The sequence below is a fragment of the Ceratosolen solmsi genome, unplaced genomic scaffold, assembly GCF_000503995.2.
Source record: "Ceratosolen solmsi marchali unplaced genomic scaffold, CerSol_1.0 scaffold30, whole genome shotgun sequence".
NCBI classification, from domain to species: Eukaryota; Metazoa; Arthropoda; class Insecta; order Hymenoptera; family Agaonidae; genus Ceratosolen; species Ceratosolen solmsi.
The window spans coordinates 6911125-6927326 of record NW_011948421.1 but is presented as its reverse complement, the minus strand read 5'-3'; the positions used below and the strand labels follow the sequence as shown (position 1 = coordinate 6927326).

The following is a 16202-nucleotide window of genomic DNA, read 5'->3' as shown; positions in this document are numbered from 1 at the left end:
AAATTGTCGAGTAAATAATAAAGATCATGTTTCTTTAATTATTCTCATTGTCTCATATTTGAGTAATTATTGACTTAGTAGAACAGTATTGAATTTTCAAAATATTCATTTTTTTTAATATCTTTTACATCAATTATATTACATTACATTACACATATTTCTAAGATATATTGTTAATTAATAAGTTTTATATAAACATGTGCGAGATAACTAATATATATAATATCTATTGATATTTCAAACAAGAACACATTTATTTTAATTCAATCACCATTAAATGTACTTTAAAATATTTTTCAGTTACTCCTTTTAAGATATGTGTATACTCTTGGGTAAGAGCGATATTGATAAAAGAATTATATATACATATATATATGTATTTCTTTTTATTGCACATATATAAAATATAATACATGGTCGTTATAAATATGTTTGAAATTTTGAAAATATTTAAGATGCTATTTGTGAATTTTTTTATAGAAGTTCTTTTTTATAGAAGAAATTTTTGTGTTTTTAAAACAATTTTTTTAAATCTTGAAATTGAATTTAAAGTTTCAAAGTATATTTTAAATTTAAATTCGTTATATAAATTTAATTTTTGTAAAATGATGTCGTAAGTAATAGAAAAGAATTCATATACATGAAACGGGTGACGTTAGTATATTTCAAAGTAATTACTTTTTTTAATTTAAATAAAAATAAAAAACAATAACTAAAACTGATAACTATTTATATATTATTTAAGGTTTATGGTAATTATACTAATTAAATAGTCGTTTATCACAGAGATTGTATATTAAAATTTTTTAATTACATACGATAAAATCAATAAAACTAGGTAAAAATGAAAACATGAAATCTAAAAAATTTAGTAAAATTATATTTTTGTAGTCAATTATAGGCATTATATATTTACACTCAGAAGTGATATATAATTGTAATATATTATATACCTTCCTGATGTATAATTTTTTTCCGCTTGTCACATATGTATCATAAATGTCCTACATTCTTAAAATTATCTAATACATCCATCACTATATGTTAAAGAATGCTGTTTTCGATGAACTTAAATTAATTAATTAAATTTTATAATTTTCATCTAAAAATTTTGAATAAATAACAATTTCATTTTACATAGATGAGTTATGTCTGGTTAGATTATCTTTCTAATATATCTATAAATATAAAAAAAAGATTGATTAATCAATATAATAAAAAATATTTTTTATATGCAGCTAAAAATGTACATATTTCTAAATACAGACAAATACGACAAATAAGACAAATAAATAAGTATCATAAAATATAATAATATTAAAGTTGTATATTTTAAACGATAAATGTATGATATTTTTAATTGAGTTCTTTTATATATGTATTGAAATACATCATAGAAAATTAAAAGCTAATCTTAAGAATATTAAATATGGTTTTGTATTCAATATGACTGATATAAATTTAAAAGCTCAATATTTTTCTTTATTATCATTTAATGTAGCTATTCTTTTAGATATATATAAATTATTATTTAATTTTCATGGTAATTTTTTAATAATTGTTTTGTAAATATATTTGTATTTTATTTACCTCTACAATATTTCGGAAATAAAACAAGATAACTGATAATCTTAAATATTTAACAACTGAATTGCATATATTTTTTATTGTCATATTTTTATGTGATTTTGTTGTTAAAAAATAACTTATAACAAAAAAGTATATTTTAATTAATATATTGGAAAAAAATAGTTTCTATTTTTATTTTAAAGTAATTTTCATTTATTTTTTGCATTACAAATTACTTATTGCATAAATTATAAAAGTTCATGTATTTTAACTCAAATATTATATTGATATAAAATGAAAATGTATTGTTTTTCATATCATAAATACATTTTACAATTTATATTTTTAATAACGTTATTTAAATATTATATAAAAATAGTATTATAAAAAGTTTTTATAAAAAATCTAAAATTTAACTGGTTAAGAATGTAATACTACATCATTATGCTTTAGATACTAGATTTATAGATTAAAATTCTAGAAGTTGGATTATATATACAGGTTACTATAATTACAAATTCATATATAATAAACACTATAATTTTGTATTGTTATTAATAATAAAAGATAATTATAATAAATAATAAACTTAAATACAAAAGCTAATATATAAAATTAAACACTACATGTTTAATATATGCTTATTATTTCAATTTTTATTTCTTTAGAATTGAATATAAATATTACTTTGAAATCATTTAATATAGGAACAGAATATTGCTGAAATAAGATAAGATTCTTGCCAGTTTATTCAAAAACAGTTTCATTAATCAACTTAAATTAAAAACAAACAGTACTTTTGTGCATTTACAAGTATTTACTATTCATAAAGTAGATTTTATTTGGCAAAAAATTATGATATTTACTATTTGGATATTAATATTTTAATTACATTCTATATTAGATATATAATTGTAATTATGATAGTATCTGTTTCTGAATATAAATTTTAAATATATTTAATATCTTTAAAAGATTATTTGGTCTTAGAAAATATATTCCCAAATATTTAAATTATAAAGTACTAAATATAAATTAATTAGAATGATTTTTAGTTTAATATTAATAATTACTAAAAAAATAATTACTCATTGTCTATTTAAGCATTATACACAAAAATATTAAAAATAAAATATTATTTAAAATTATATTCTGTTAATAATTTTCCTGAATGTAATTTTATAAAACTTAAATTGAAAACTAAAATTTCATTGCACAAACAATGTAATGATATTTGACTATATTTATATTACTGTAGACAGTTTTCATTACATAAAAATTATAATTTATTTGTAGAATAAATATTAAATTATTAAATATTTATTTAAAGCCAAAAAATTAATAATGTACTTTGAAAAGTAGAAATAATAGTGGTAGAAATCATAAGCATTAAACTTGATCTCAGATAATTTTTTTACCAAAAACATATACAATTGTATTTATAATTATATTTTATTAGAATATTATACAATATATTCCATTAAAAAAAAAAAAAGCTGTGTTTTACAATAAACAAATTTATAATATTTCGTATATACTTTTATATATATACTTATTTAGAGAAATATTTCAGTCTTTTTCTAATATATTAAATACTTCAATATGAATGAATACTTTTGATAAAATAAAAGTAGCCAATAAATTAATAACTTATTAAATTAATAAAACACTTTTAAAAATGATTTTATAAATGGAAACTTAAATATAAGTCATTAAGTTGTTATGCAGATTATTATATTTTTTTATTGTTCTTATATTTAAAGCCATACTTTTTTATTAAATATAATACTAAAAACGAAATATATAACTATGTTAATTTATGTTTTAAAAAATTAAAAGTTGTATGTCTCAAATTCTAAAGCTAAAATTACACTATCCTTAAATTATAAATATATGTATTTAATTTTTAAAGAATTTGGGCATACATATTTTGTAATAAAAAATGATCAATAATTTTCATTTAGATAGATTTTAGTTACAAACTTTTTAAAAACCAAAAATAATAATTATACGTACTATTAAAAATCACAAACATTTTTGGTAAATACTTTTAAGTAAATCAATAATTGTACAACTTTAAGAAATTGATGTTGTTTCATATTTAAATAAAATAAAATATTACAAATATTTTCTCTTTAGCAAGCATATTTGCTGCTATAAATTTGAAAGAACGCTTACGCTTTGAGATAGGTCAACCTGACCTCGCAATACCTTTTGCTGAAGTTTTTTACAAAATATTTTCGCCATTAGTTTGTTACATCTTGTTTCCTGTTGTAATTTTTGTTGTTTACGTTTAGTTTGATTTTCTGTTAACTGAGAATATCGTTTTCGCAGTCTCATTTTCATGTCTTTATCAGAAATTTTCCTCTGTGTATAATCTGTAAATGAAAAAAATATTTGGTGTAGATATATCTCCTCTTAAATTAATTTTTAACATAAATATAAATATAGGCATATCAAAATAAAAAATACTCTTGATATAGTTCTCTGTTTTAAAATAATGCGCTAATAAAAAATTGTTTAAATTTAAAATAACTTTTATTATTACTTAGTGGTATATTTTTAATAATTTTTATACGTAAACTATATCGAATAAAATATGTTTTATATCATTAAGTCTTAATGTACAATTATAATTCTTATGAAGAATACAAAATGCAAATATTTTATTAATTTAAAATATTTTTATTGTAGTCTATGTGTTAAAACTTACTCGTAACTTTAGCTTGTTTTGATGACATTACTAAATTAGTTGAAATAGTTTTCATTGACAGTAATTGTACTCGTTTCTTTTTCTTAAGTTGACGAAGTCGTTGTATTTCAGATACATACTGACGGCGTATTTCAACATTTTCAGTGAAACCAGGATTGTTAGCAATCAAATAATCCTGTGTTTATTTAAACGAAACAATATTTTATAAAGTCAATAATGTTTTTATTATGTAGACAAGTTTTAATAGAAAGAATGAATGAATTTTATGAAGAAATACAAAAGCTTGAAAAATTTTATGATAAATATGAAATAATATATATTATCTTAAAATTAATGAAAAAGGAAAACTTTCAACCAACCTGTAAAGTTATGCCTTTCTCACTATTCAATTTATATAGTTGTTCGTTATTGTAGTTGTGATTGTATAGATTAATTGTGTGCTGTGATATTTCACACATACAACTTTCTATATTATTCTCATGAATTAACTTGTTTGATATTAAATCTTCTTTTTCTACGTTTTTGGTTTCAAGATCAACCTTCTGTTGAAAGACTATTTCATTAATTTTCTTGTCATTAAAAAAAATTAACTCGTATGCGATAGATTTAGGGTAATTTTTAATAACACATCCACAATTCCGTTCATTTTGAAAAATCATACCACAAATTGGACAACATTTATATTCATTTGATATTGAATCATTGAACATTTGCATACTATGGTTTATACTAAACAAAATAAAATAAGTTTTTAACAAAATATTTATTTAAGTTGCATAAAGTATCGTTATAGCAAATAAATAATTTAATTTTATAACTTTTTAGTAATTCATATTAAAGGCGTTATTTTATAGATAATATTATATTGAAATAACAAAAATCATTAAATGTATTTTTTATAATATTATATCAATAGATGATAAGTAGACATAAAAGAAAATATAAAATTGAAAAAGCTTGAAGATACAAATTAAGAATTTATGAAAATTTCGATCGCATAATTTTATGCTATGCTATTTAATAAATATTTTATTCACTATATCTATTTATATATTTATTGAATACAGGAAATATTTTACTGTATAATTATATTAATAATTTATAAATAAATTATAAATGTTTGCACTATTTTTATTTTTATCTTTAATCATGTCTCATTTACCTGGGATAAATATTTTCTTGATCTTCAGATTTAATCATGCAGCAGTGATCTAAAAAATTATTGATCTCTTTATTTGAATTATCTAAACAGCAAGGTCGAATTTTTCGCTTACTAAAATAATTATTCTCAAGTCTTTTTTTTAAATTATTACACTTGCAATTGTAAACTGTACTAGAAGCATTAGGAAATTTCGTTTCCTTTGAAAATTTCTTTATATTCATTTTTTCAAAATTAGAAACGAATTTATTGTCTTCACAATTGCATTTTCTTGATAATTCTTCAGTAAGCTGTTCAGATAATTTGTATCTTCTACATAAACACATCAAACCTGCAATTAAATTAATTATAATTATACTTATATAAATCTTACAATTATTAAAGAATTGGAGAATATGAAATGTATATAATTATTAATTATCATAAAATGTTTACCAATTTATAATAATTCTTAATACATTCAATATTTTAATTAAATTAATTAATAAAAAAATTAATAGAATTGTCATTACTATTATTAATGCTTACATTTAATTTAAAAAATTATTTTTCAATATAAAAATTAATGACATTTCTAAGTGTAATAATTTTACTGTAAATAAGTTTGTACTTAAATATTATAATTAAAGTATTTATATAATATAAATAGCAATTAAAAAAATAATACAGTATTTATAAAAAACAAAAAATAAAATATTTACATAATACCTTCACTACTACTTAATAATGTATGGAACTTTATTACAAACCTTCACATCTACGTTTATTATGTATTTCTTTATAATCTGTAGATTTCCTTAGCTTTCCTACTTTCTGAATGTTGCATTTTTTATCATTCGGCTCACACATACATTTTACTTTAGTTTTATTAATTTGGTTCTTTATTTCTTTTTCTACATCATTAAATTTACAGTTAATTTTGCTAAGTACATCTGGATTATCATTTGTAAGTAACTGATGATGTAATGGATATTTAGAACTACAAAATAGGCAAACTTGCTCACTACAAGTACAAGTCAAAAAAACAGCTTGATGAACTGGACAACCTGCATATAACTAAAAATGTTTAAGATTATATAAATAAATTAAAATAAATATTAACTTATCAGTAAAATGGAATAATAAATTAATTTCCTTATAAATTTAATAATTAAGTAGGGATTAAGATAAATTTCATTTACGTGAATTAAATTAAAAAAATTATTTGTAAAATAAATTAAATTATGTTCCAGCATTTACATAAAATAGACTTAATTGTACTTGAAAACTTTATAAATAATATTATATATTCTATATTTACTATAAGTCTTATTAATTGCATGTAATATATTATTTCTAAATATTTGAATTCATTTATATTTATATACCTTTGAAGTGGATAAATCTGAAGTAAGAGATTTCAGTGGTTGTAATGTCTGTATATAAGCATTTGTCAATTTTATGTTGGAGCTTTCAACTTTTGCTGATACAATTTCACTACCAGTTCTTGAATAAGCAAATGAATGTTTAGTAGCTGTTTGTGTACAGCTATTACGTTTTTTAAAATGTCTGATTGTGTTTGTATTGATTAGCAATGAACTGTTTGCGAGATTATTGTGAGAAGACCATTGTTTGCTCAATAGATTATTGTCAGTAGCTTGTTGCTGATGATTGACTGTTTTAAATGAAAATTTACCAAGTTTCTTAGATTTTATTTTTGATTCTTCAAGAAGTTTTTTAAGATTTGATAAATGATTTATTTCATTATTTATCCATATGAGCTGATTGCGTTTTTCCTTTTTTGCATATGAGACAAGTTTTGTATCTTCTGAATCAGAATTACTGTATTGACGAAATTTATACATACGCTCCGATAGAGTGGCTGGTAAACGCCAATTCATACTTCTATCAGGTTCATTGCTTGATTCTATTTGATTTTGTCTATTATTATGAAATAAATTATTTTATAGTACAATATTTATATTACATAGATATATTTTTAAAATTTTAGTTAAAAATAATGAAGAAAATGTTTCTTATTAATAATTTTTTAATTATAAGAAATGATTTTAATTTAATTAATTCATTTCATATATCATATTTTATAATTAAATTTCATTTGTCACCTGCTATTAATAACAGCATCTAAAAATGCTCTATTTTTCTCTTGCAGTGAAGTAGAAGTTATGAATATATCTTTCATTTTATTATTTTTATTATATCTTTGTTGAGGTAAAAAACATTCAGAACTTTCACTTTTGGTAATTAGTAAATTACTACTATGTTTGTTACAATCATCATCTTGCAAACCCACGCTCGCATTTCGTCCATCTATTGTAGTTCTATCTATATTTCTATCAAGTTTGTCACTGTTACTACTTTCTATTTCAGCTATATATAAAAAAAACATAAAATATATTATTATTCAAAATAAAATTGAAATGAAATAAAACACAGTTTGTGTTCAATAAAAGAAAATTACTAGGTATATTGATAATATCCTTAATGGTGCTAAATTCATTTGTTGATGCTGATTTTTTAATATTTTTTCTCTTTTGTAATGGCTTCAAATCTTCTGATGATTCTGTAATATTCTTAGCAAGAGCTTGTAAAATTTCTGCTTGGTGAACTTTATTTCTTCCTTCAGCTGGATCCCATGGTACATTTTCTTCTAAATTATGTTTGATTTGATCATCTGTATACTTAGCATTAACAAGTCTTTTAATTACATGGTGTATGAGGCGCTTTTTAACGTGTTTATCAAGTTTATTTGCATCAACAAGACTCTTGAGAATATTAACACTACGTTCAATATCATGTACAAGACTATTAGAATTTCCCCATAATTTTTCATCAACACTTGAACTTGTATTTGGTACAGTTGAGTTTGAACAACCTGTTTCTATCGAAGACACCTGGCTACTACTGCTGTATGGTATATTTTCATAGATTAGAGCTAAATAATAAAATAAATATATATTTAATTTGGAATGATACAATATTTCATCAGAATTTTATACTAAGTCATTAAATTTCAACTTTCATACTAAATAAAAATATAAATAGAACTACTGTTTTTTATCAGCATTTAATTTAAATAATATAATTTGTAATTTATTTTTTGTATTTATTATAACAAAATTATTAATTTATCATTCTTCAAAAATTGCATTTTACATTTTTTAATCTATTAAGTATTTAAATGTTAACATACAACAAAAATATTTTTCTATAAACAAAATTGGTTTAATTTAAAACTGGATTTTAATTTTGTTTAAATTCCATAAGATCAGAAATTACATAGAGGTGGGATTGGACTGTATAGTCTTTCATACTGTTGCAGTCTATAAGTCAAGATCAATGTATAACAGCATTGTCGATGAATCTAATAAGAAGAAATGTCTACACATGGAGAAATATTACTGACATGTAAAAATTACAATAGAATTTTAAAAGTAAAAATACAATGTGAAAATAAACATAAGTTTACTGTCTAAAATTAATTTTATATAAAACAATTTTTATTTTGTTTCATAGGTTGGATAATTGAAATTTTCTATAAATATAAATCACTTTTGTATAATGTATATATCTGACTATATTATAAAGTTACCTGTAGAAATATTAGAACTATTTGGTAAACCAGTAATATTTTCAGTATTATTTTCTTGAAGCATCAATGCAATATTATATGATGAATTTGAACTATTATCTGCCTGTATACGATTTTGTTCATTTTCATTTGTATTTGATATATCCATTATGCTGGATTGTTTTGAGTTTTCATTTTTATATATACCTTTAGAGTTTTTTAATATGGAATTAAGCATCCTTGATGTAAAACTAGTTAATTTATCTGGAAGTGGTAGTTTTTCTTCTTCCTTTAATAAAATAGTAAAATCAAATATGAATTTTTATCTAAATAGTAAATTGATAATAAATAAAGTTTCTTTTGTAATTAAAAAGTAGTTTTATTTTTATGAAATTTTAAAATTAAAAATAAATTATTAATACTAAAAATGAAAACCATAATTTGTTACATAAAATAAGAACTGTTTAATTTTTTAATATTAATTAATACATAATTCATTTGCTATAAAAAATATAAAAGGAAATATGTATTAAATTTAATTAGCACAGTACGTTAATAAAATCTGAATATGTTAATATTAAATCATTTAAATAATGAAATCTAAAAAAAATATTAGTAACTTACCTTTAATACAGGGACCTGCAGCCCTAGAAACTCCTGTGTACACGTTTTTATACTGGTCTCTATAAATTTGTTATTCATGGACGGTTTGTTATCAACTATTGTTGCAGTGGAAGATGTTGAATTGAAAATTAATTGTGGTACAGTTTTTTCTTTACCGTGAAGGTTTAGTTCACTTTGACTGCGCTTAAGTGGTAATGTTGATGACGAGGAAGCCACTAGATGCATCGATGAGCTTCTTTTTAGAGGTAATACTTTGGTTGTATAATTACGGTTATAATATTTAGAGGATTTTAATGTTTTTAATTCATATTTTACAGTATAGAGTTTATATTTATTGGTAAACTCTGAAGTTTCGTTATTTTGTTTTAGATTCTGAAAAAAAATTAATTTTAGAATTGTTTAATAGTACTTTATGGAAGAAATAATATTTTGATGAAAAACAACATGAAAACAATTGCTTTAAATTGATATTAATATTATATAATTCTGAAAAAATATTTAGAAGTTAAATATATATAGATTTAAATATAGATTCAATTGTTTTATATTAACTATATAAAAATTAAATATTACACATTTTTTATAATATTGAAAATGCTAGTCACTTACTTGCTTAGATAAATTATTAGAAAGTCTCTGAATCATTTAATTAAATATAACTAAAAACTGAATTAATTTAAAGTGAAGACAATGAAAATGTAGAAAATACAATGCTATAATAAATTTCTAAATTTAATAAATATGTGAAAAATTTGATTACGTTGTTTAAATTAAATTTATCTAGTTCATTTATCTGTGTACGCTATATATAGTAAAACAATTTAATTATTAAGAGTTGTATTTTTAATTTTAAAATATTAATAATTTTTAAGATTTAATGTATTTAATGCTTTTATGCATATATATAATATTTAAAGTTTTTTATATATTGTTTAATCATAATTAAATCAAATATAAAATATTTTACTTTCTATTAATTTATCAACTATAAATAAAAATAGCAGTTTTAATCATTCATTTTTTCATGAGATTCACTTTAATTTATAAATTATAAATGCCATAATAAATGAGATTTTTAGGTGGTTTACAAAAGAAATAACTTTTTATTATATAAGAAGGTAAAACAACTTATAATGTATAAGCCTGTGATCATATAAAAATATCCTAGGTAAAGCATATGACAGAAATAATATTGATAGTCATTTTTGAAATATTATGATTATATATTAATTCAACCAAATATGTATACCTGACATTACAATAAAATAAATATGGATGTAAGTTTATCCTTCAATAAAATATATTGAGTATTATTAATATATATCTGCTAATTATATAATTTATTCTACTTATTTAAATTAACAATTCTATACTTATTTTAAATCAAATCGTATCTAAAGAAAGTAAAAATTTGTATAAAAAATAAAATATGTATTTTATATATTGTAAATTTATTTGAAGTCTTGAAAAATTTTAAGGATTGTATTAACTCTCAAGTATAATATATTGTGACTTTAAATAGATCTATATATTTAAGAAAATGATTTTTTGACTGAATTTGAATTTTTTTGAGCAAAAAAATCATGACAAATCCGTGTAGGAAAATGTGTTTCCAATTACTTTCTTATTATTTTTAAAATTTAAAATAATTGGGCATTAATATTTCTATTTTTACAACTATATATATCAGAATTATAATACTATAATGTAGTATAATATACTATATATTTTAGACTACATTTGTGAATATATTTATAAATATGTATAGTTCAAGTACAAGAATGGAAATACATAGAATGGAAGTATATATTTTAAATATAAAATATATTATCTACATAAAAATTTATCAAATTTACAAACCTTTATGTCATTACAGTTCTTAATGGTATATTTATTTGATTCTGATACACTTAACAAAAGACCTTTAATAATGGGTGTGATTTCAATTTCACTTTTACTGCTTGAAATGCTATCAAATAGTGGTGTTGAATTAGCATCAGGTTTATCAAGCATTGATGCACAACAGTACAAGATTGATGTTTTTGTTGTGCAGTGGTGCCTTTGGGATCAAGCCTTAAAATGACAGAACAATCATTTGCCAAGGCCATGTGTTTTGCTTCACTACTATACTGAAATTTATAATTGTTACTAGGTTGTTGCTGGTTACCCACTTTATAAACATAGTCTACATCGGCACCACTATTCCTTATAGGGATTTATACGAAGTTATACTAGATATCAGTGAAATCTGTTTAAGAATTATTTCACTATGCAAAATCTGTGGGTTAATCATATAAAGGATGTTTTTATTCTCATTTGTACTACTGGTAATAAATCTACTACTATCATAAATCAAATGCTGCATCTGTTATTCATGTTGCTGACTGTTAGAATCAATTGATTGGAGTTCTGTTGACTGTAGAGCAAATAAAACCATTTACATCTTGCTATATTTCATTATTGAAAAATGTGCAAATTAAAAAAAATTATTGTCTTTAAAAATAATTTAATCAATATTATGTATGTAGGATATCGTAATATGAAACATTTGTTTATTGAGTAACTTTATAAATACACCATTTTATCAATTAAAAAATATTTTTTATAGATAACTGATTTATAATCCACAAATTATTATAAAAACTTATGCTGAAAATATTTTTAAACTAAAAGTAATTTATTAAAAATATTAATTTAATAATTAATATTAAAAAGTATATTTTTATATTTGTTTTGTGTAAGAAAATGACTTTTAGTAAATTAACATAAATTTGCTTTTAGTTTTTAAGTAGCTCTAGAAATTACAAATGAATATTTGTAGCTTGTTTTAATTGATTTATAATTATCAAATAAAAAATGGTGTAACTAATACCAAATAATATTAAATTGTAATATATATATATATCTAAACATTTTAAAAATTATATAAGAATAATGAAAAAATAATTTAGTCTAAATAAGACAAAATCTTAAATAAATAAGAATCATAATTGACATTCTTTTAATTTTATGGATTATAGATGTATAAAAAACTTATAATTTATAAAATCCAAACTGACATTAATATATGTACAAGATTTATCAATAAAAAAAGAGGTCTATCCCATAGTTCTTTTCTTTTGAAATATAAAAATTTAGATAATCTTGATTGATCAAGAGTTATTTTCAATTCTATTAGTAAAAAATGGCAGTTTAATGTAATATTTAAATTTGAAGTCTATGAAAATCCAAGTAAAAAATACCTTTAATATGTATAAACTAAATTGGATTTTATTGATAAAATTAATTGGTAAAATATCAACATTATATATTAAGAAAAATAACATAAGTATGTAATATTTTATTTATTTGAAGAAACATAATATAAAATTCAATTGCATATTATAACACTTTTTATTAAAAGAATTTTTTCAAAACTAAAAAAATATATTGATTTTAAATAAAATATTTGAACATCAGTTTAAAATTTATTAAATATTATTCCCAAAGGTATTTTTGTCTGTATGGAAGAATTTGTAATTATATGATTAATTAATTGACAAAACCTTGCAAAATGAATTGATGAATCTGCATTGTAAAATATTTGATATCCATACTAATTATTCAATTTCTCAGATATTTCTTTAATCTTATATTTATTTTATAATTCTGTACCTGAACGATATTCCATCATTTTTTACATATGAATGTAAATCGTCACATTTTTGAATAATCATGTTATTCCTATGTAGTTTTAGTAATAACACTATGGGTTTTGTTAAATTTATATAATACATAACAAAGAAATTTTCAATATCATCAACAGTTATATTCAAGATTTTGTATATAACACAACTAAAACTACACAAGAGATTATAATACAATGTTATTCGTTATTAAAAACTACTATATTTTTTCAAAAGATCAAATTTTTATGAAAAAATTGTAATTGAAGGATTAAAAAAAAATTACGAATGAATGTTCAAAATAAATTTGTACAAGTAAATTCGAATATAGTGATATCCAAATTATTTCAAGAGATAATTAAAACAGTGGATTCTAAAAATTTCGGTTTAGAGACGCGTCATCCGATGTTATACTATTAAACATTCATGATTTAGCAGTACAAAATGGCGGAATAATAGGCAATTGCATATTTAAGCATGTATTCTTTATGATTTATATGATTGGCTTAGAACTTGGGTACAAAGCAAAACTTTAAATATGATAAATAAAATAAAATGTATTCTTTTTCGAACCAGTATGTAATCAGTATTAAATTATACATTTATTTATTAACAAACCGTATACAAATATTTAGAATGACTAAGTAATAAAAGAATAAGTAAAAGCTAACATTGAAATTTTATTTCAGTTACAAAATTAGACTAGTACCATTTTTTAATTATACAATTCAATAATAATTTTAATCAGTTAGTTATAGGTGGGAATATTCACAATTAATTTAAATATTCTGTTGAGATTAATAACTATATGTATATATACATATATACATAGCATTATGACAAATAAAGTTGGAAGTGTGAACCAAATATTAATAAAAAAAATTTGTAAATATGTGTGCATTGAGAGACCATAAAACTTGGTAGTGTATTGAAAAAATAGAATATACATAATATTTATAAAAATAAAAATACATAATATGGAAGTCATAATTATATTCTAATTTTAATAAATATAAAACTTCAAAAGTTTATAAATTATTTGTGAAAAATTGTATTTTATATCTTATAAATGTTTTATTTGCATATTATCATTTTATAGAATAATCCATACTTATTTTTAATTTACATAGTATATAAAAATGGTAGATTTACAGAATAATTACAAAAGTTGTAGATTTATTGTGAAATAATAAATGTTATTAATCAAATATTTATGTTTAATGTTTTTAACAAGAACTTGATCATTTTTTTTTTATTTCGTAGAGAAAATCATCCATCATTTAAGAATGTAGAAAAGCACTATATAATGGATTAGCAAATTTATCAAATATGCACAGATTTCAATTGAAATTTCATCATACCTGAAAGTAAAAAGATGATATGGTATTATTATTAGAAATTTATCGAATTGTATTATAGAAATAGTGTTTTCTTTATTATATTTGTTTTTTTTAAGAATAAATAATTTTTATAGTATTTCAATATTCGGATGATAAATTATCAAAGTATTATATACTAAATGATATAATATATAAAATTTTACATTATAATTTTGTTAGTGCAAAATATGAAATAATTGCATATTTATATGAATTATAATTGTATTTAAGTTGTAAAAATATATTTGAACTTAAAAATGATTTTTTTTTAAGTTTGTTCATAAACATAATTCTCTTATTTGTATTTAGATAATTATTTATTAATATATTTATATTAATATTAGTATATTTATATTAATAAATAATAATAAAATTTTGGAACTATTCTATTTTTGAGTATTTGAAATATTTTTCTTGTTGAATTATTAATGTTTTTATTTTGTCTTTGTATTTAATATCACTAATATTTATGATATTTTCCAAATATTCTGTATTAGAATAAAATTAATTGTATATTATACAATTAGTTACTATTAAATAAAGTCAGCTGCAGTATCACAAATAATTTAATATTAATTAAAATTTATAATGGTATTTACTATAATTAAAACAATGAATTATTTTAATGTACCAATATGTTGTATTCAATATTTTGAAATAATTAAAGAATTATTTTAATAATCTAATAAAGAACAAGATTAATAACAAATAATAAAATAATCATTTGTATTAAATATATATAAGTTATGATTAATAAATTTGTTTAATTTTATTTTAGTTGAATATTGTGATTTTTCATATTTGAAGAGATAGGTTTTGTTTATAAATCTAGAAAGATTACCATAAATTTAGTTAAATTTTTATTATTTTCTAAATTGAAGCAAACAGAATATCTTTATTTATTTAACATTATTTAGAAGGAAAGTAAAATTTAGAGATTAAAATTAAAAGAATTTGTTTAACTTGAAATATAAATATAGTTTCTATTGAAGATAATAATTATACAAATATATTTTTGAAATGTATATATTAGAATGAATTATATATTAGAAAACAATTTTTTTCACATATATGCTTTTGTATACACAAGAGCTGCAAATCTGTAATTTTTATGTTGCAAAATTAAAGAGTAAAAAAATGATTTATTAACAATTACAAATTAAATACATCTACAAATTTATTTAATACTAAAAAAGATTGTTTATAATATATGAATGAATTGATTAAAAGAAATTAAAAATATATAGTATATTATTTAAGATAAAATCATGTTGATTTATTTAATATATTCTAATATGTATAATTTTACATCAACAGTAGTTGTATTTTTATTGTTGCAGAAAAAAAGTTAAACTACGAATTAAAAATAAATAATTATTTTTGTAATGCTAGCTTAAGATTATATTATATTGTTAAGTATATTAATAAGTATTGTTTTTTATTATATACAATACTTATGTTTTGAATATTTTTTATTTTATAAATATTTTAAATCAAGAATTTTAATATTTTTTTTATATAT

The 16202-nt window shown here is 19.9% G+C and overlaps 1 protein-coding gene across 1 annotated transcript; it reads right to left on the bottom strand.

The window, feature by feature from the left end:
• Nucleotides 1-3675: 3675 nt before the first annotated feature.
• On the bottom strand, nucleotides 3676-12196 carry LOC105361685 (uncharacterized). The gene is made up of 11 exons (XM_011498937.1): nucleotides 11497-12196; nucleotides 9637-10008; nucleotides 9034-9301; nucleotides 7903-8376; nucleotides 7547-7811; nucleotides 6809-7361; nucleotides 6191-6497; nucleotides 5445-5772; nucleotides 4642-5011; nucleotides 4283-4457; nucleotides 3676-3947 (listed from the first exon to the last, which is right to left on the bottom strand). Exons 1-11 carry the CDS (start codon nucleotides 11647-11649, stop codon nucleotides 3724-3726), a joined length of 3489 nt encoding a protein of 1162 aa, XP_011497239.1. The 5' UTR covers nucleotides 11650-12196; the 3' UTR covers nucleotides 3676-3723.
• Nucleotides 12197-16202: the final 4006 nt, after the last annotated feature.